General features: G+C 41.6%; 2 protein-coding genes across 2 annotated transcripts; both read left to right on the top strand.

Annotated features, from left to right (window-relative positions):
- Positions 1–1,640: 1,640 nt before the first annotated feature.
- Positions 1,641–8,041, top strand: LOC308322587 (platelet-derived growth factor receptor-like protein). Its single transcript, XM_080773954.1, has 7 exons — positions 1,641–1,832; positions 2,151–2,317; positions 2,486–2,628; positions 4,086–4,237; positions 4,823–5,116; positions 6,033–6,172; positions 7,503–8,041. Exons 1-7 carry the CDS (start codon positions 1,739–1,741, stop codon positions 7,713–7,715), a joined length of 1,203 nt encoding a protein of 400 aa, XP_080630080.1. The 5' UTR covers positions 1,641–1,738; the 3' UTR covers positions 7,716–8,041.
- A 604-nt stretch (positions 8,042–8,645) lies between these two features.
- Positions 8,646–19,293, top strand: LOC308322704 (pre-mRNA-splicing factor SLU7-like). The gene is made up of 15 exons (XM_080774098.1): positions 8,646–8,780; positions 9,440–9,609; positions 10,541–10,694; positions 10,927–11,007; positions 11,136–11,300; positions 12,707–12,772; positions 13,250–13,378; positions 13,950–14,047; positions 14,137–14,204; positions 14,718–14,857; positions 15,631–15,792; positions 16,466–16,570; positions 16,673–16,750; positions 17,228–17,350; positions 18,799–19,293. The coding sequence occupies exons 2-15, from the start codon at positions 9,452–9,454 to the stop codon at positions 18,976–18,978; spliced, it is 1,707 nt and encodes a 568-aa protein (XP_080630224.1). The 5' UTR covers positions 8,646–8,780; positions 9,440–9,451; the 3' UTR covers positions 18,979–19,293.
- Positions 19,294–22,612: the final 3,319 nt, after the last annotated feature.

The following is a 22,612-nucleotide window of genomic DNA, read 5'->3' as shown; positions in this document are numbered from 1 at the left end:
TGGGGAGTAACTTCTGGGTTGTCCTACAAAACAACATCATCTCTAAGGCACTGTACTAAACTCCTACATTAATTTGTACAGTGTGATTTAATATAAGTCAAGAACTAGGGAATGGCATTTTTCATTTTTACTACAGCTTGACAACACGTTTACATTTCAACTTACAAATGTAAAATATATATTATATAAAATATTATTTAAATCTTGCTTTATAAATGAAATGACAATTCATTTTTGTGTTCTGAAGTACACCACTCAACGTATAGGTATGGAATGTTGATATACAGTAGAATGGTGAGGTGATTTACCAAATTGTAATATTTTAACGTTTTATTGTTTTAACTTGTGTAACTATGAAAACTGTAGAATACTTGTAGATAAATGTTACATTTGTAAAAAAATATATATATATAATGTATATCTTAATTAAAAAAAATAAGATGCAATCTGGTACACATTTTTTTCCATTAACACATTTAATTGTATTGACCAGTTTCATTCCTGGGATAAAGACCCAGAATGCCTGCTTTTACCTCCCAGGGATTCCCTGAGAACAATAGAACCTTTCTCGTGGGTTTAGCTGGTCAGTGGGTCATGTTCATAAGCATGGCTTAGCCAAAGCTAGTCATTCAAGAGCAAAAGTTGCTCCGTCAAAGGTTCCTGAACCAGATGTAGTAATAAATCACACCCGTGTGAACTGAGTGGTGCAACCCCCCACCTCTCTCTCTCTCTCTCTCTCTCTCTCATTAGCAGGCAACAGTGCAGCACTATCCCTCTCTCTGTTTCTGGCACAACAGGTACTCATAGTCATATACTGGTGCTCATTAACGTCCCATATGGTATAGGTGAACACGGACATTGCTGTTCCTTGGAGTGGCTGCACCACTCAATAATAAGAAAACTAATAATTCAGGACTGTAATTCAGCAAACGGCCACTCTGTTCAAGAATTGTATAAATACATTACTACGTTGCCTGTTAAGAAGGATCAAAGTGCAACGATGCCGATTCTTATGGTGGGTGTTGGTTAATGGTTGGTTAATGGTCTTCCACAGGATCCGACTTTATGAACTCTTATCTTTACACAGTAAAGAGCCACCTCAATCAATGTTTCAAGACATTCATAATATTTTACAACCTTGGTTGTGATATCCTCTAAATGCACTATACGTAAAATGTTTCAACATATGACTAGATGGATATATGTAAGCACGGAAATGTACGAATGTTTTGTTTTAACACTACTACGGGTGGGATCAAATCCACACGATTTGTTTTGTACATCTTATATTAAAAGGCTTTAATGGGTGACAAATGTTGTTGCCAAGGTTCATAAAAGCCGCACACCACAGTATACTCCTCCAGGTACTACGTGGGGTGTTTTTGGAGAGCCATGGTGCGAGAGCACTTCCACTTCAGCAGCTAAACAAACAGGCCCGTGCTATTCCAGACGGAGGGGCCTCCATCCCCGGGCCGTCATTGGTCCAGAGATGGTTGAAAGGCTCCATTGAGCCAGCCAGGAGGAATTTGGGGTACTAATGCCACTCTCCGGACTAGGAGGAGGAATTTTGTGTGAGTCTTTGAAACAGCTGACTACCAACTTTGCGGTTCCTCCTCCTCTTTTTCCCTTGTACTTCTCTCTCTCCTTCCATCAATCCTTGTTTCTCCAGTGCGGGTCCTATAGTGAAGTGTGTTGAACTACATGAACTAATAATCCATAGGCCGCTATACAAATCCATATGTCAGTCATGCTTTTGGTGACATTATTTGGGGCAAAAAATTGGAGGCTGGCATTGAGTGCTCTGTTCTTTTGTGCTATAATCCTGGAATTAGGTAAGTGATTTGATTCCCTTGTTTAGTGGTTTGACTTTGTGCATTCCTAGAAGTATACAAAGGGTTCAGTAGGCAAAAATTCTGTTGGCCTAATGCTAAGCAAGGCTCACTCCAGACATTGCAATCTCATAGACAAATGTACCCATTGATAAGCTTTGCATATACTACAGTGCCCTTGCCTTGATTTCTTCTTTGTCAGACCATTGGGTGGTTATTGCTAGTTTCCGATGGGCACTTTAAACCATATATTGCCTACTCTATAAGCAAAATACAGCATATTACTGTTCACTAACCCAACTAGCATGTACTTAACTCTAGGATATTGTCAGCAACATGCCCAAGACCCTAAGCCCACCCCAGGGAGAAAGCCCAAATCCACTACACCCAAACCAGGACAAACTTCTGTTAAAGAGCCCGGGGCTGTCACAGCAAAACCCAAGATCAAAGCGACACCGGCGGCTACGAGACAAACCTTCTTGACACAGGTGCGACATGTTTTCCCTTTCAGTTCAGCCGCTGCAGCGCTATACATTTAATCACAAATAAATAACATGAAAAGGATTATGCAAACATGTGCCAATTACTGTGAATTTTGGAAGGGTACCAATACCAAACATGTACATTCACATGTTTGACGCATGGTATACATACAGGTGCTCAACAGGGGGAAGTTCCATAGGGTGGGTGACACCCTAAGTGTTCGGGCAGGAGACACCCTGGAGTTGAGGTGCAAGGGCAAGCCAGTCCAGTGGAGCCTTCCAGCATACCTGGAGGAAGACGATGAAGGGAGGCTAAAGTAGGTGGCAAAAGTGTTCATATACGAGAGAGAGAATTTGTTTTACTTGAGTGCTCAAGTTAGTGACTTGTGCACATGAGTTAGCATTTCATTTGTTGTTCTCAATAGAACTGCAAAATATTAGTCCTGCTGCAATGCTGGTGGAAGGTACTACGGTATAGCTGGTTAAAAACATGGCCTGCCTCACAATTGCTAAGCCATTCTGTCAACCGACAGTTATTTTCTACTCTGAATTTCTGCTTCTTTGAGCCCTTTTCCTCTGATGCAAACCTACACTCCCACTTGGACACTTTCCAGCCGGGCTCTTTTCCAATGTAAATATTGTGGATTTTACACATTAAATACTGGTTCATTTTTGGAACCAGACCTTCAAGATCTCTTCCAAATCCGTCAACAAGGCCTGCCATATGCAATTGGAAAAATATGTGCATGGCATTTCTCTTTTAAAACACTGTTTTATCACATAGGAAAACTATTGGTGGAGAGGTTTGTCTAACCCAGAGTAATCTAGTAAGAGAGTGGTGACACTAGCGTTGACTCCCATTGTAACAATGGAATGCTGAAGTGCTCATTCTATCTCAATGGGATAGTTCCAATGTTTGGAACTATAGCCCATAGGCACCCGCTTTGCGGCGAGATCAAAGCGTGTCGCCACTGGCACTCTCTTACTATTCCACAACAGGATCGAAGATCCTATGTCAGACAAATGAAGACGTTTTTGTACCTAATTTGGTGCGCGGGCTCTACGCTTTGTGAACTGAAGCCCAGCACCCAACAGCCGATGTGCGTTACCTGCTAAGTTCCCTTTCAAGTTCAGCACAAGGTGGCACTTTAGCTAGCACTGATTGGTCCTATTAGAAGATGTGAGCGAATAAGCACAAGCTCCCTGTCCTTATCACCCACTCAGCAATGGTAAATAAAGGCAGGGTGATGTAGATGCGCAGACACATGTAGACACAACCTGTTACTGAACGATTTGCTCTTCAATTTGTAGAGCTAATGCAGAGCTAAGAATCAGTGTGCGGACTTCCTTCCTTCTGACATGCATCATATACCTCCGTTAATGAACCCACCTGCTCTGCTGTGCTACGTAATCGTATGGATTTATGTGTGGGGCATCTTAGTCAGACTGACTAATGACATCAACAATGCTGTTAAAACCAACCATTATACGCAGTTCTGTGGAACCATTGGCGCACATGTCTGTCTGTGTGTTAAAAACTGAACATTGTGGAAGGTTTTCTTTTTCCCCTTGTTTTATTGTGTTTTTATTGTGATATGGCTCCCCCCTATATAGGTCTGAAATAAATGATTGAATTGGATTTTAAATGATCACGAATAGTCTTTGAAGGGTTTTCCTGGAACGATTATGGCCAGCAGCAAGTCCTGCCGTATAATTATTATTATTATTATTATTATGTATTAATCTTGTGTCTGCATGGTGTCCTGTTCCACAGAACTGTCCAACACGAGAGGTACGGGACACTGACATTAGTGAACAGTACAGGAGCAGACACAGGAGAGTACACCTGTTACCCTATGTACTGTGAAGACACAGAGTGCAGGAGGCTGTACGACAAAGCTCTCAAGGTCTTCGTTTTCTTTCCTGGTGAGGTGAACGCACCAGGGGGGGAAGGGGGGGGGGGGGGAATTCAATGTAGACGCCATCAACATTTTCTTATAATTGCTCTTGCATTAACCCATTTTGACCTGAGATCAGATTCTAAAAATGTCTTCTATTATCCTGACAGTTTTCTGAATGTCAGTGGTTCTTCGATTTCTTTTAAATAGCAGACCTACAAGCTCGTAGCGCGCCACTCGCTATGAGCTTGTAGATCTGCTATTTTTCAATAGCTAAAGCATAACATAATGCTAACACCAAAAGGGGTTCCAGCCCAAAATGGGATTTAACGAGAGGCACTATAAGAAGGTTGGGGCAATAAAGATATGACATTTTTAGACTGTGACAGTTAAAAGATTGGAATCATTTATATTGTTGGGGGGTTTTAATTGTAAATTAAATGAGGAGAAAAGGGGGGGGGGGGGGGGGGGGGGGCATGAAAAACATGGGCTCCTGCATCCCAGGATGCATCTATACCCCGCGGGATGAATAACCTTTATTGCAGTTCAAACGTGCTGTTCCAAGGAGGAGGGACATCTCATATCTTATCACTAATTGTAACGCCCTGTGTAGACCCACAGGAGCTTTTCGTGCCATCATCCAACTACTATGAGGTCATTCAACTCCGCACCAACTGGCCGACGGTGCTCCCCTGCCAGGTGACGTCCCCGGACGCCAAGGTGACACTTCACCGCGAGTTTCCCCCGGCGGAGGTGGCGGTGGACGGGGCAGAGATCACCTTCAACGTCCAAAGGGGCATCACGATCCACCGGCCTCGCCTACACCACGCCGGGGCCCTGTTCTGCGTGGCCAGCCTGGGCAACCTCAGGCAGAGTTCCACCAAGTACATGCTCATCTATGTCAACTGTGAGTTATATTATATCACCCCTTTCACAAAGCTTATACAAAGCAGTTTCTGCTTTGTATACTAGTGTAGATAGCGTAGAAAGACAGTAAACTGGGGGCAGAGAGAGGGTAAAGGACATGCAACACACGGGTCACTGGATGGAACCGAACCGGGGATACTGCGATTATTTGGTGACATATTATGTGGTCAGCCTATACCGGGCAGCGGTGGCCGAACGGTTTGCGGAGAGGTCTTGATATCGGAAGGTCGCTAGTTAAAATTACCACCGTTGAAGTGCCCTTGGACAAGGCATTGAACCCCTACCATGAAATGTTCTATGAGCAGGGCCTGGCTGTAAACAAGTTCTTGAGCTTAGTCCAGTTACCCTGGGTAAACATAGTACCTTTCCTTTCCTTACCGCCAAACCCCAACCTCGTTTAAATTTGAAGATCAAATATCACAGTTTTTCTCCAAATGTGCTTTCACAATATATTGACTTGATAAATAATCATCAGTACCGCCTAATAACTAAGTGGTTAAAGGCATATAATAGAACAGCTATAGAACAGTCAGGTAAAGTGACCTCACTATTAAAACTAGGAAAAAAGACAACATTTATGCCATCATAAATTCACAATTAACTGATATCCCAAATCCCAAATGATAGATATAATATATAATATTACCAGACCTAATTTCGGGACGCATACTTAGTTTAGACTAGTCATTGGTTAGACATGGGTTAAGGTTAGGTTTAGGTGTGCTGCCCCGTGGGAGGTTAGGTTTAGTTTAGGATGAGGGTTTGAGATAGGTTGTAGTTGTAGGACTAATGACTGGTCTAACCAATGACTAGTCTAAACCAAAAACTGTCTAAACTAAGTACTGCACCCCTAATTTCAGGACTTCAGGCATAATTTCAACTGTTGTTTTCACCAGACCCCATGGCTGTTCCTGCCCCTGTGATCCAGGCGTCATCCACCTCAGTGGTTGAGGGAGAGAACCTGCAGGTCAGCTGCACAGTGACAGGGGAGCAGGGTGTGGTTGTAGACATAACCTGGGACTACCCCGGACAGGAGGTACTGTACTTACAGCATGACTTCTTCTGCAACTCTGCTACTTGTCCTATCTGCTATCTAGGCCTATCTCACAGCCCTTCCCTTTCCACGCCCTTTCCAGACCTAGTGGTGATGACGTGACTTCACTCCATAAACATTACATGTTAAAAGACCTACGTTCAGCAGGGACACGCTTGAGCCGACAGCCGCGGACAGAAGAAGCTGTGTTTTACGTAATTTCCGACAGACAGACAGCTGGTGTATGGAAAAGAAGCTCCACCCTCGCGGCTAACTGCCGCGACGGACAGATTCCCGGAAACGGTGGAGCTTCTTTTCCATCCACCAGCTGTCTAAAAACTCGGAAATGACGTAAAACACAGCTTCTTCTGTCCGCGGCTGACGACATTATCGTCACGCATGGCAAAGCGTGATGTCTGCTTGTATTATTATTATTATAAACTGCAGCACTGGCAGTTAATGTCCGCTTTGTACATCGACATGTACATCGCTTTGTACATTTCAGATCGGCTATTTCCAAATGGCGTACAGTACAGTATTTAAGTGTTTTGTAATTATATCAAAATCTACAAAGTGCTGGTCCATGTAAGGCTATGGACCAGAGCTACATCCCTATACCTGCTTTCTCTGCACCATTTAAGGCCGTTTCCAAATGTTAAAAACTTAAAATTGTAAAAGACCAATATTATTATGAGGAAAACAAGATGTTAAGACCGCTAAAACAAATAGAATAAAGTTTACCTTCAGAAAAAGCGTTGTTTATGGCTTCTGAATGTAGGTCTTTTAACATGTAATGTCTATGGAACACCACTAGGTCTGTGAGATAGGCCTATTACACTTACACTGCTGCTCAATGAGAATGTGGTCAGGATTTCTGCATTTAACGGTCCATATGTCTACAAATACAAATGTGTATTTATTATATAAAGCACACCTTGTAATACATTGATTCTGGAAATTGTGCCACAAATTATTTACTTTTTTATATTTATTTATGCTGTTATGTGAACCTAGAAACCAACCAACCACAGTAGTTTAATTGTTTGTAAGCACACACTTAATTGGCTCATAAGTTAAGTTAAATTACCCGTTAACTGTAGGGTCTCTATATTCTGGCTGGGTATAGGCCTAATAGGTGAACATCAGGCAAAGATATCAGATCTACAAGCTAACAAAGCGCTGCACTGGCATCTTGGTGCTATTTTTGGTTATAGAGAAGAAAACGGAGGGGGGGGGGGGGGGGACGGACAACGACCAAGGATAGACTCCAAGGGGACCACAGTCAACAAAGTATATGTATTCATGCTGAGTATACCTGTTTGTTGTATTGCAGATTGGCAGACCTCCATACACGCAGGACAATGTGTCGCCTGTAGGTGGGGGTGCAGCCAGACAACAGTCTCAGTCTATTCTACTGGTGGATGGGGTGAGGGAGGTGGACCAGGGAATCTACACTTGCACCGCACAGAACCTGCAAGGGTCCAAATCTGTATCTGCCACTGTTAAAGTGGTAGCCAAATCCAAGCCTAAGAAAAAGAAACCGTGATCTGGAGAGAGAGAGAGAGAGAGAGAGAGAGAGAGAGAGAGAGAGAGAGAGAGAGAGAGAGAGAGAGAGAGCGAGAGAGTGTTTGTAAACCAGGGTACATTATTTTAAGGCCAGTTGAGGGGCATGACTTTGATGAAAAATACAATGTAGGCCAGACACACTGGACATTCGACCATTTTTACTTTGAATCAGTTGTCTAAATAAATCATATAGGCCTACATAATGTTCTCTTTAGGCCTACTTTTGTAGCCAGGCATCAACAATGACAATACAAATGTTGGAATAGATGAGCGTCCCCCCATTCTATTTTGTTGTGCATATTAAACTTGTATTGAACTTGTATGAATAAATTATTTTATACAAAACATGCTTGCTTTGTTTATTTTGTGTTTTATCCCTGTGTGTGTAGGCCTACACATTTCCTTTGACATTTCTGTGGATTCTGGTTCTATCAACCAGGCCTGGCGGAGATCTGCCTTCCGAGAAGACATATTTTTCATTTAAATGTTTAAATGTTTATAATTTTGCTACTAGCTGTCTTGGCCAGGGCTCCCTCTAAAACATATGTTTGATCTCAGTACTTTCAGAGAACAATTTACAATTTAGGCATTTAGCAGACACTCTTAATCCAGAGCGATTTACACTAAGCAAGAACAAAAACATGCTAAATACATCTAAAATATAATATATATATATATATATATCATACAGTTTACGGTAAGCTAAGAACCTAACAGTGGAATATACAGTGCTATGTCTAAAAATGCTACATGTTACATAAATTGAGCCTATGCAAGTTTAAAATGGAAATCAAATACCAAAATAAGGAATGTGAAATAAAAATGTGTAGGTTACTGTCTGTCTGGGGCATAGTCTACACTCCGGTCCAGTAGGTGGCAATATGCACCTTTGCGATTGGCAAAGCAGGGGAAGTAAGATGGTGTGTGTCCTGCCAAAAAATATACTGGCTGTGTGAGCTTCTTCTTGTAATGTAAACACAGTAGACGGAGACTACTACTAAGAAGATAGTGATACAAGTTCCAGCGTTTCCATTTGTGGATCAAGGTAAACAAAAACACGGCGTGTTCGAGTTGAACATTACATAGCTGTATATACATTAAACAAACCAAAGAAAAGCCATGGTAAGGTAACATTAGCCTCTATGGCTAATAACGCAGATACTCTTACTCAGTCTCATAACGTGGTGGTGAGAATGAATAATGTATTGGTGTTTAGCTCTACTTTAGCCCTAGAATGGCTGAGATGTTATTACGTACATTTATGTGAACTTTGTGAATTTGGAATTTAGTAGACCTATGGCTATGTAACATCACAGCCATTCTTTCTAAGACTAGCTTAGCTCTGGTCCATACCTTAAGAAGTCCTTAATGCTATGCTAGCGCTAGCTGATTGAAAATTGTGTCAACAGTTTGTAGAATGGGTACAGTTCAACGAAAATACAGGTCTGCTAGTGCTAAGAGGATAATGCACATTTAAATTAAATACGCTTAAAATGTATTTGTTCGGTGGTGTTGCTTACCGACCAGGCGACCACTGTTCTACAAGATTGCCTCTCATTGTTATTTAGCTAATTACTTAACTGTTGGCAAGCGGCTCGGTCCGACGTACTAACAGTCGTACTAACAGTCATATATACGTACTAACAGTCATATACAGTACAGTGGTATTGGGTTAGTCAAGTTTAACACGAGTAACTGTCGCAGGTTCCAGTCGTCATGGAGGAGGAAGCGGTCGCTGCAGGCCCCTCCGATGGCACCGTGGCCGTGAATGATGAACCTAAAAAGATGACCAGAGAGGACTGGAGGAAGAAGAAGGAACTCGAGGAACAGAGAAAACTCGGAAATGCTCCAGCTGAGGTGGACGAGGAGGGAAAGTAAGTGCTATGACTCTGAGACAAGTTGTCTCTGCTTCTCAGTAGTGGTGTAAGGTAAAGTCAAGTACTGTACATATAAGTAAAAATTTGAGGTACCTTTACTTTACTAAAGTATTTCCAATATTCATCTCGGAGACAAATATTGTACTTTTTACTCGCTACAATTATTTGAAAACCTTAGTTACTTTGTAGATTTTGATATAATTACAAAACACTTTATACTGTACTGTACGCCATTTGGAAATAGCCGATCTGAAATGTACAAAGCGATGTACATGTCGATGTACAAAGCGGACATTAACTGCCAGTGCTGCAGTTTATAATAATAATACAAGCAGACATCACGCTTTGCCATGCGTGACGATAATGTCGTCAGTTTGGTATCGCCTTGTACAGTAGCCATGGGTACACTACAATGATGAGCATTGCATAACCGAGCTGTGCATACATTCCCTCGCATCGTTCCTAGTCTCGCGCGGCCAGACTGTTGCCTGTTGCCTCCCACAAATTTCAAATTGGAAATTGTGGAATAGTTGTCTACGTGATACTAACTACATTGTTCCCGACTTGCGTGTTCGGTGTTCCCCAGTAAATCATATTGACCCACCCAAAAATCATGGATATTTGACCGCATTTCTATTTTCTAGTCTCAACCCATTTTCGGCGGGAACCCCTAATGGTGTTTTAAGCCTTATGGTATGCTTTAGCTATTGAAAAATAGCAGATCTACAAGCTCATAGAACTTGTAGGTCTGCTATTTTTGAAAAATCGTGAAAATGTGCCTTTTTTTGAGAACCACTGATACAGAAACAAGGTTTTTCAGAAAACGGTCAGGATTTCGAAGACATTTTTTAAAATGTTCGATGTCAGGCCTAAAAGTGTTCTGCTGCAATGTCACTAAAAACACGTGTCTCCTGTTCTATTTTCCCAGGGATATTAACCCTCACATTCCACAGTATATCAGTTCAGTGCCGTGGTACATCGACCCTTCCAAGCGGCCCACCCTGAAGCATCAAAGGCCACAAGAAGAGCTCCATGAACAGTACTCCACCATTGGAGAGTGGTACAAGAGAGGGACGCAGGAGGTAACTTTGCACACAGTGACTCAGCTTTAAAAACATTCACTTTGAAAGAATATATATTCAAAGATTTGCGCCACATTTTTAACGATTTTTCAAAAATAGCAGTGCTGCTATTTTTCAACAGCTAAATTATAGCATAATGTTTAAAACACAAAAAGGGGTTCCCACCCAAAATGGGATAATCCAGTGGTGTATTAGAAATAGTATTTGAACTTGAGTTCTTGCCTTTCAACAGAAACCAACCAGCACAAAGTTCCGGAAGGGTTCGTGTGAAAACTGCGGTGCAATGACTCATAAGAAGAAAGACTGCTTAGAGGTAAAAATGTTGAAACAATTAAAACGACGTTTATCTTTTAACGCAGTAGAATAATTGAACCTAATTGAACTATATCAAATAGTGGGGAAAAAAATGTCGCCACCAATTTCTGCATTTGTCTCTGTCAGAGGCCCAGAAAAATCGGCGCAAAGTACACGGGTTTCGGAATGGCTCCAGACGAGCACTCTCAGCTCATATTGGACTTGGACTACGATGGGAAGAGGGATCGTTGGAACGGATACGACCCTGAAGACCACGAGCGCATTGTGGAAGAGTATGCCAAAGTAGATCAGGTAAGCAAAGTTCTCACCAATCCTTCTAGTCACATCACACAAACCCTAGTGTCCCTATTCTGGGGCAAACATATCAGTGAAAATATTAATAAGGATATATAGGATAAGGATCTTCATCTACTCTCAAATTAGCCATCGCGAGATGGTTAATTCTAATGGGTCAGATGTAGAGCACCGAAGTCCTGACGTAACTCGCTCATCCCTTCGATATCCAAAAATAAACAAGCTGTCTCGGCGTTATTGTCATGGAGGTGTCTCTGTATCGTTTGCAACAGTCAGTCACTCATATATGATACAGTCTGCTTCTAGCGAAAATTCAACTAATTCAGTAGCAGTAACAATGGCATTTTCTCTCAGTCAGTTGATTCTTCATATCCATATGAGTGAAGCGGCCGGGATGACATGTTTATTTTTCAAACACAGTTCTTATATGAGGCGATCTAAAATCCCCCCTATGGGGATTATAATGCAAATAAAAAGTACATGAACCTGTGGATTTGCGCCCTCTACCGATATTGACGTCAGACTTCGGTGCTCTATAGGCATGCAGATTAAATTAATAATTTTGATCCATGATTGTTAACGTTAAATGATTAATCAATAGTCATTCAAGTATATTGGGAAGGTGACTTCTTTTTTTATTATAAATTACTATTATGTTCAATAGTAATGAGCGGGTGGCTCTTTACTTGTAACTCAGTGTATTAATAGAATCAAATCCATTTGGTTGCCTGCATTTTCTATTATAAATATTCATATTCAAGGTCGACAATTTATGCTTTTATTTTAAGAATTCCCACTTTGAATTTGAAACTGCACTGTAAATGTCTAGAGTTACCAAAAGATTTCCCTCATAAAATGGGGTCGTGGTTTAGAAAATTAAATTTCTAAAAATGAATCGAAAAAAGATCGCAAGCTAGATTCACCCATGAGATCTTATTTCTAAATTTGAGCAAGAATCATGCAGCACTAGTTGGCTGTCCAATTCCTTTCAGTTACTCTTATGTTTTTGCTACAAGAGACTGAGAGAGACTTTGAGAGGTTTAAGTCAAGCACTTTAGCCACAGTAGTTGGCTCCAGGTGCCACATTTTGAATGTTCAGCAACTTGTGGAGGAAAATCAAGATTCACATTTGAGCAAGAATCGTGCAGCCGCCCACTACCCTGATATAGTTTAACCCATCAATATACAGTTCCATCTAGTGGACAATTTGAATCATTGCGTTTACGATTGCAACATGAATGTAGGTGACCTGAAACCAAATGTATTGTTTATATTGAGCGTAGCGCTTGATCAATGTGAAAGAAGAATAATTGATCATCTTTGTTTTATCATATACACTACAACCCTAGTCGGATGCCTTTTTCAGATTCGGTACATGACTGACATTTTGTTTCTCGTTTCAGTGCAAACGGACATTGAAGGCCCAGAAGTTGCAGGATGAGTTGGCTTCAGGGAAACTGGACCAAGCTGTAAGTCTTCAATCTAGAATGTCTCTTATTAATAAAAAATCAGACCCGTCTAAAGTGAGTGTTGCCACAGCACCCTAAACACACATACTTCGGTATAGGTACACGCATGGACGGGGACAGACATTGCTGGTTATAGGAGTGGTTGCACCACTCAAAATATTGTATTATTACATGACCTGACCTATTATTCCATGACCTGTGGATGTGGCCCATTTTGGTGTTAGCATCATGTCGTGCTTTAGCTATTGAAAAATAGCAGATCTACAAGCTCCTAGCGCGCCACCGAGTGGCGCCCTACGAGCTTGTAGGTCTGCTATGTTTTGAAAAATCGAAGAGCGACTGACATAGAAGACATTTTTTTAATCTGATCTCAGGTCAGAATGGAAAACTGTCAGGATGTAGAAGACATTTTTAGAATCTGATCTCAGGTCAGAATGTGTTGACATTTAGATTGTACTTCTCATCCCTCCTGTGCAGGAGGAACACAACAGTGAGGATGAGGACGATGATAAATATGCCGATGACATCGACATGCCCGGTCAGAACTTTGACTCCAAGAGACGAATCACAGTCAGAAATCTGCGTATCAGAGAAGACATTGCTAAGGTAAGAAAGCTATGTTTTATGTAGTCGTATCATGTTATCTAAATGGGGAACATCTGGAAACTTTATGTTTGTTATAATATTTGAGTCTCTATATTCACTGGTGCAGGCATTCAGCCTGGAGATACAGTATATTAAACAAGCTTATGTATGCATGTTTGACCAATTGTACCTACAGTAGGCCGCCCTACAGTATATAATGCGTTCAAGCTGAAGGAACGGCGGGGGGCCCGTAAAACACATATTCTTTTCTTAGAATTGAACGGGATGATTTAGATCGCGAGTTATTAACGTTTTAAGATTTTTGTCGTCGTCGGCTAAACGGGCAGGGAACATTTTCGATGACGTGTCGCTGTTGTGCAACACAGAGGACTGCGCACAACAAGCACTCCCAGGCTTTAGAGCGATGTTACCGGTTTTGATATCACTAATTTGACGGAGATTAATCAATCTCCGTCTCGGGCACATGACCGTACTAGGTACCATGACGGACATCTACTTCATTGGCCCAGAAAATTAATTTAGAGATGCCCACTAGTCCTGAAGTCAACCCGTGGTGTCTTTTGTCTTCTAGTACCTGAGGAACCTGGATCCCAATTCAGCCTATTATGATCCCAAGACGAGAGCTATGAGGGAGAACCCTTATTCCAATACTGGCATGGCAGATGATGAGTACGTTACTGTTGCTACCAAACATCATAAATCAACACCTTTTCAAAGAAAATGTATAAATATTCATCCTAACCTTTTACATTTGACAGGGTGGGGTTTGCTGGAGACAACTTTGTGCGCTACTCTGGGGACACGATTACCATGGCTCAGACACAATGTAAGTACTCTGCAAGATAACCGTCACCTCTCTCCTTTCACATGTTTTTCCAGATGTTCCTAATAGTTTTTTTTTTCTTTCTCCAGATGATATTTGTTCTATCATTGTCGGGGTTACCCACCGCTTGTTTTGTGTAATAATATAATATTGATAATATGTGTGTTTGAGTCTGGATAGAACATCAAACAAGTTCTGTTCGGACCGAAATGATTCAGTCATGGCATGTCTGTTGATCACATTAACCCATTTTGGTGTTAGCATCATGTCGCGCTTTAGCTATTGAAAAATAGCAGATCTACAAGCTCATAGCGCGCCACCGAGTGGCGCGCTACGAGCTTGTAGGTCTGCTATTTTTTTGTAATCGAAGAGCGACTGACATAAAAGATTTTTTTTTTTTTTTATCTGATCTCAGGTCAGAATGAAAACTGTCAGGATATAGAAGACATTTTTAGAATCTGATCTCAGGTCAGAATGGGTTAATTTTCCCTTGCCTCTCTTCCTCCTGTGTGTTAGTGTTTGCCTGGGAGGCGTATGAGAAAGGCTCCGAGGTGCACCTGCAGGCCGACCCCACCAAGCTGGAGCTGCTGCACCAGTCCTTTAAAGTCAAAAAGGAGGACTTCAAAGAGAAACAGAAGGAGACCATCTTGGAAAGGGTACACCCTACACCTCCTACATTACACGCTACACCTTACTTTAGTTCCTCACACGGTATAAGTCACACATACTCACAGCCAGGTCATTTCACCATCAGTATATTTAAGACAAAAGCACTTGGAATGGGAAAGGGGAGAAATGGAATAGGTAGAGGTTTTTTTGCATTTCATTTGCAATATAGGCCTACCGACATTTTTGCGCAGCAACACTCTTGAAAACAAAGTATTGCATTATGGGTTTGAGCTGACACAAGCACTTTTTTTAATGTCAGTCAATCAATCAAGTCAACTTACCGGTAATTCAAGAGGCAGATGCCAGAAATTGTTTTTTATATTTAAATGTAATATTCTTTAGGGACATGTCATGTGATCTACCTGCACAGTCGACTAAAATGTGTTTTGATGTCGTTGTAATGACATATTTTACACTTTGGTTGCATGCTGAAAATAGCAGATATACAATATCACAACGCGTCACTCTGCGACGCGTTGTGTGATTGTATATCTGCTATTTTCAGCATGCAACCCAGCATAAAACTGGATCTCTTGTCCACTAGTCCCTTCCTAACATTTCAGTCTAGTTTTTATTTGTTGACGAAATTGTCAGTATATTTAGTCTTAGTTTTAGTCATCATAGATTAGTTTTTATTTAGTTTTAGTCAGAGAAAAAAGGTAGTCGACGAACATTTTTCGTCTTAGTTTTAGTCGACGAAAACAACACTGAGACCCAGTCCTGTGGCGCTGATATGATGTCCTGTGTTGTTGTTGACCAGTACGGAGGCGAGGAGCACCTGGACGCTCCTCCTCGCGAGCTGCTGTTGGCCCAGACGGAGGACTACGTGGAGTACTCCCGACACGGCGCCGTGCTGAAGGGGCAGGAGAAGGCCGTCGCTCGCTCCAAGTACGAGGAGGACGTCGTCGTCAACAACCACATGGTACGCAGCATAGTCTCTTCACCAGCCAGTGTGGTTTTGATGACATTTATTTCTTGCTCATTTTTGTACGCATTGCTCTCTGTAGTACTAGTACGGCATGTACGGTATCTGCTGCTGGTGTTTGAAGTCATTGCCTGCGTTTCATTATTATTATTTATTTATTTATTATTATTATTATTTCCAGTCGAGAGCGATTCCACGACTGCTCATATTCGGCATAACTGTGCCGGATGTTTTTACCGTAAAATATCACCAGTAAGTTAACATTGGTCACATTATCTGTGGCCAGAAATGTGCTTGTATTGATTGATTGAATACTTTATTAACAGTTTGCTAAAAAAGTACAGAGTTGCGGTTAAAACGATAATGCTGAAAGGATAACTCAAAAAGCCCTGAGGGCTTGTTGTTTCCATTGTGGTTCAATGTATTCGATTCATCAAGACGTATGAAGACGTACAAATAATTCTATAAGAAACCATCAATATTACGAGCAGTAAAAGTATATTTACAAAAAACAGTGGGTGGGGGAGGGGTCATTTATTTTTTAGCAAGCTAGAAGACCTGTCTAGGTCCAGTCCCAAATTGCAGACGGATGCTCTTTTATGGCGCGTTTTAAGGAGTAGAGGGAATCTCCTACTCGGCAGTGAAGTTATTCTTTGCTTTCATTCTGCAGTTCATTTGGGGTTCGTTCTGGAGGGATGGCTTTTGGGGATACAAGTGCTGCCACTCGATGGTCAAACTGAGTTACTGCACAGGAGAGGCGGGGATCAGAACGGCGGTGAGTTGATTTACATGACTTGAAACCAGACATTCTGGTCCATTTAATATATATATATATATATGATTACTTGATGGTTAATCATTGATGATCTGTCTATAGAGCACCTCCGCTTGTGTTCCATTCGAGGAGGGAATGGAGGAACCACAGGAGGAAGAACAGCCAAGGACTCTGCTGGAGGTAAGAAGACACCTGGAGATGATCATCCACGTCTGGTCTAGTCAGATGAAATGGGATGAGATGCCTGGTCCGGTCAGATGAAATGAGATGAGACATCTCGTCTGGACAGATAAGATCTTTATATTAGACGTCTGGTCTGGTGGGGCAGATGAGATCATCATCTAGTCAGAGGAGATCTGATTACCTGGCAAGCAGCGACATGGGTAGAGAAATAGGTTAATACTGGAGAGACATCCAAAAAATACTCTACTGAGGTGTGATTTCAAAGTCCGCAGCTGCCGAAGTCATCTCTCTAAAAAGTATACAGCAACTAAATGCATCAACCGCAAATGACCAGAAAAGCTGGGATGCATGCAATATGTGATGATTGCATAATTATTCTTCATTCGTGTTTTCATTTCCTCTTAAGGCAGCTTTGAATAAACATTTCCTGATGACGTCATCAACATAACAGTCAAAATGTTTTCTGATCACCAGATGCATCAAGAGAAGATGAAAGACAAGAAGAAGAAGAAGAAGAGCAAGAAGAACAAGAAGAAACGCAACTCGGACAGCAGTGACTCTGAGGATGAAGAGAAGAAGAAGGAAAAGCTGAAGAAGGTGTGTGTGTGTGTGTGTGTGTGTGTGTGTGTGTGTGTGTGTGTGTGTGTGTGTGTGTGTCACTGTGTGTGTGTGTGTACACAAATATTCAATGCATATCTACCAACTGTCTCATCTTAACACACAGTATCATTTTCTTCCCAAAAGGTTGGAAGTTATAAATACAATTTGTATGAATGCGTGTGGTATGAACTTCTCTCTCCATTTGTAACTCCATGCACTCCCAACAGTGTATGAGCCTGAACCGCTGCAGTGGATGTGACTTTCCTGATTTGGCTGTCACTGCATTATTAACACATTCTGTACAAAACACGTCTGGAAACGTCATAAGGATCAGAAACGAGTAATACCTTAGACGTCTGTGGACGTCCTAGCGACGTCCAAACGACGCGGGGCGAGATAATAATATTCAGAATTATTCCTTTTTTTTTTTTGGCATTTCGCTTTTCGCTTGCCGTATGCTAACGCTCTGTGCAAATATTAGCTTGTCATTGACTCCCATGTTAGCGCGGCGGAAAGAATGACTCGTATCTCCTCATCCAGGGCGCTCTCCGTGGTGATGAATGGATCGATATGCTGGCGCTGCATTTCTGCTCCTCATCCGTCTCTCCCGCAAAATATGAACGCTTTTTGAAGTTTATATAAATATATTAAGATGATCGGGGATTATGAGCTCACTTTGTCAAGTCAATTTTTTTAAGAAAGTATTTCCGGTTCATGGCTTTCAGAGTAAAAGCGATCAGACTACTCTGGCACTATAGCGGCCTTTATTTTGATGCACGTTGGCGTACTCAATGTGTTAAGCTGACCGTGTGCGAGTTTGACAAATGACAGCCATATCTAAATGGCAAACACACATTACATCCCGACCCTCTTCCTTTTTATTTAGAAATCCATGTAGAATGAATAGGGGACACGGGCTGAGTTGGAGGCAATGAAATTCAATATGTCTCAGTCTACTCTGTTGGCGGCAGTTAGAACGGTTCAGCACGTTAAACTTTAATCAGTCCTGCTGCCAATGAAACAATTATTTACTGCTCCTCAAATTTGAGGCCCCCCTTTTTTCATCTGTTTATTTACTGGAATAAATGTGAATAACAATGGATTAAACGGAAAGCAATGGAGACACCATAAAGTTACTGTTATTGGGGGAATTACTTTACGTTGACGGTGTCGAAGGATACAAGAACAATGTTTTCCGTCATCCGTCTGTCACGCTTAACCTATTCTGGGCGGGAACCCCTTTTGGTGTTAGCATTATGTCATGCTTTAGCTATTGAAAAATAGCAGATCTACAAGCTCATAGCGTGCCACTGAGTACGAGAAGAACGACTGACATGGAAAGAATTTTTCAGAAAACTGTCAGGATGTAGAAGACATTTTTAGAATCTGATCTCGGGTCAGAATGGCTTAAGATGTTTGTCTCACTCTCTCTCTTGTCTCCCCAGGCCCTCAGCGCCGAGGACAAGAGGATAAAGGAGGTGGAGGCCCTCATGCAGCTGGACGAGAGGAAGAGGCCCTACAGCAGCCTCCAGGAGGTGAAGGAGCCCACCGAGGAGGAGCTGGAGGCGTTCCGAATGAAACGCTGCCGGGAGGACGACCCCATGGCCGCCTTCCTGAGGCAGTGACCGACCGTCCTGGGGCCTTCTGCATCCACTTCCCCTATTCTTTTCCCTTCATCTCTGCTTTTAGAGCTGTTGATTATCGGATGATGATTTCCTTCCCACCGCCGCACCCAGTTGAACTCCATCTGTCAGTAGGATTCTGACCGGTGGTTTTTGCCCCCCCCCCCCCGACTTTTAAATAACGGCTTGTTTTTGTAGCTGACATCACGTATACTTTTGTATGAAAAGTGAGCTGCATGTTTTTGTGTTTATACCCAACTAGGTATGAAAATGTTAACTGTAAATATTGAATACCATTTATTTCCATTAAAAAGCAGACTCAAAGACCGGCATCCATCTCTTTAAACTACTCTCTATAGCAGGGGTTCCCAACCACCGGTACACAAGAAGGCGGTCAGGAATTCAGTTTCCTGGCCGGGAATCTGTGACCTTCCAGCGGAGAGAAGTTGACTCTGTCGCACTTGCGTGATACCGACGCCAATACCAAGGGTTTGTCTGTGATGTTATGTCACTGTGGTTTACTTTTCCGTATTACAAAGGCAAAAAAGCCCCCAAATTATCTTAAACAAATAATAATATAGCCAATATAAATCCATATTGTGATGTCACCCGTCACCGTATATTGTCCAATCATATGAGGGCAAATAAGTGTATAAATAATAAAAGTAAAGGTATGTCATATCCCCGAACAAAAAACAGCTACCGCATGAAGGGGAAGGCCGTTGAGATTGAATGGTAGCTTTTAGTAGTGACCGCAAAATTGAGGACGGCAGAAGCAGCGTGATCTAGTATGAGAGTGACGACACTAGCACTGACTCCCATTGTAACGATGGAATGCGGAAGTGCTCATTCTATCTCAATGGGATAGTTCCAATGTTTGGAACTATAGCCCATATAGCACCCCGCTTTGTGGCGAAATTAAAGCGTGCCGCGACTCTTCTACGGCTCTGGGCAGAAGACATTAAACTTGGTTGAAAATTCAGCGGTCTGTTATTTCTGGATAATGACCGCTCCGCTCTATAACAGACCGAGGCCTAATCAAACCCTCGGAGCACCTGCTGTGCCCCGCTGATTTACTGCTGTTTCCAACATGACAGCCATGTAAACACACACAATGTCATTTACAGCTAAACATTGCTCTCCAAAAGGTTTTTGAAAACATTTGAGCGAGGAATAGACGATGCAGTACCCGAACATGGATTCAATTGTTTTCCGACTGTGCGCTTTGGGTCAATTTAGTAATTTATGTATTCAAGTAGCCGTGTATTAAGCGGTATAATGTATGGCCGAGTGGTCATTGTTTATAGATAAATCACCTCCGCTACGTGTCAGTGGTTAATCATCAGTCGATGATGTCATGGACACCGGGCTCACTTCCTTCCTGGACAACATGTAGTCCAGGAAGTAAGTGAGCCCAGTGTCCATGACATCATGGACACTGGGCTCACTTACTTCCTGGACTACATGTTGTCCAGGAAGGAAGTGGTTAAAATTTCTAAAACAACATATTATACAAGATTACTAAAATCTTCTAAACTTCATTAACATATTATTTTTGCAAAAAGAGTGAAGTGTCCCTTTAAAGATTCGACATATACGAACGGAAGACCCAAGACAGAAATCCTCGAAGGAGCCTTAAAGACACATCAAGGTCAGACTGAGTAGTGTTCTGCAAAGTCAATATACTAGATCAGGATTCAACAATCAGCTAGGATATATCTAAAACGGCATAACAGGTTAATACAATATCAACAGGAACCTAAACGGGTATAAGGAACCCCCCCCCCCCAAATAAATTGATTCAGTTCTATCCTCTATCCCTTTCCCTGAAAGAAAGCTGAAGGCAATTCCTAGTCTTGGAGCAGGGATCATAGAAAAGGTGAGTAGTGATATTTTAGATTTTTACTGGCTGTAGACTACCACCAGCTATAATCCAAAATGTTGTAATCTGTGACTGGTAACTGTGGCATAACCTCAAATTTGCTGTATTGTATAAATCCTGTTGCTTGATAAAGCACTGACAGAAGCAGATTATTGTTTTTCTTTTTCAGATCTTCTGAGATATACTGTACCACAGTGAATTTCCTGCCATGTCTTTGTCACTTAATAAATGAAACATTGTTTTAAAACATCCTGCAGATCGCTCTGCAGCTTCCATACAGATTCTGGGACAAGATCCAAGGAACAGACTATTTTGGTCACATCCTCCCTATAGTCCTGACAAGAAAGGGATGATGGTGGGATGTTAGGTGTCTTCTACGATATGGATCCACAGATTTAAAGGTTTTTACCTGATAAGCTGAGTGATTAAAACCCATTCTGGGCGGGAACCCCTTTTGGTGTTAGCATTATGTTATGCTTTAGCTATTGAAAAAGATCAGATCTACAAGCTCATAGCGTGCCACCGAGTGGCGCGCTACGAGCTTGTAGGTCTGCTATTTTTTGAAAAATCGAAGAACGACTGACATAGCTTTTTCAGAAAGCTGTCAGGATGTAGAAGACATTTTTAGAATCTGATCTCAGGTCAGAACGGCTAATATTACCCAAGACTTAAGCTATGAGAGAAGAAATGAGATTTCATCACTATTGGCACTATACTGGTCAGTGTAGAAAATAGGAATAATTGACCGTAACTATCGATTTTCTATTACTTTTCTGATAAATTGATTTCAAATAGATTTATTTTCAATCTGTTAATAATTATGAACCTGTCTAATTATACTGTATCGTACGACAGTGTTAAAAAAGTGGTGAGCCTTTTTCAGCTCCAAATCAATTATTTAATAAATTATTTATTAGATGTTTAGATATATTGTTGATATGTTGGAGAGTCCTTGACCAGGAGGTATATTAATTTGCTTTCTAGGAAATTGAAATCCTTGACCTCTATAAACTATTGTGCAAATGAGTAGACTCATTTACAGTATGTTTAACATTTGAGTGATCCAGACATTCATTTAGAATGACTGGATCGATAGTCGTACACAATGTTGAAATAATGCAAGTTGACTGAGGATTTGGGGCTGCAGCTTTCCTTAGCATTTACCTGCATTCACTCCCATGCAAACGGTTTCTCTTTGCTTACAATCAATGTAACCTTATTTCTTTCCGTTTAATTCGGAGGTCCCAGATCCTATGAATTTCTTTGTCACCCACTGGACCAAAGACATCAGATAAGGGCTCAGATGTCCTACAGCTTTGTGAAGACATACAGGGAATAGTTGTCTTTGCTGGCGAGGTCAGCTTTTCAGTTATCTCCGTCCTGTTGTGTAACATGGGGTTTGAATCGGGTGGTCCCTGAACACAATTAGCCTTTTCGAGGGTGGAAACTGGAAAGGCAGGCCCATCTTGCCAGCAAGGTGGTAATTAACTAGCTGCAATTTCCCATTGACAGCCCAGGAGCCCGTACATCCAAACAGAAAAGTCCTATCTGATTGTATTAAACGACTTCAAACTCACCAAACATTCCAGCTGTACGAAAAGCTTGAATTATCCTCTTTCAATTAGCAAGTGTTTATTTTATAAAAACAAAAGAAAAACACTCATTGGGCTTAAAACTGCCATGCCAACTTCTGACATCATCACATTTGTGATGACGGCATTGGCCGTTTTTAGCCCAATGAGTGTTTTTTTGCAA

Source organism: Protomyctophum bolini (assembly GCF_963924005.1).
Source record: "Protomyctophum bolini genome assembly, chromosome: 10".
Taxonomy (NCBI): domain Eukaryota; kingdom Metazoa; phylum Chordata; class Actinopteri; order Myctophiformes; family Myctophidae; genus Protomyctophum; species Protomyctophum bolini.
This window is presented reverse-complemented; position numbering and strand designations above follow the sequence as displayed.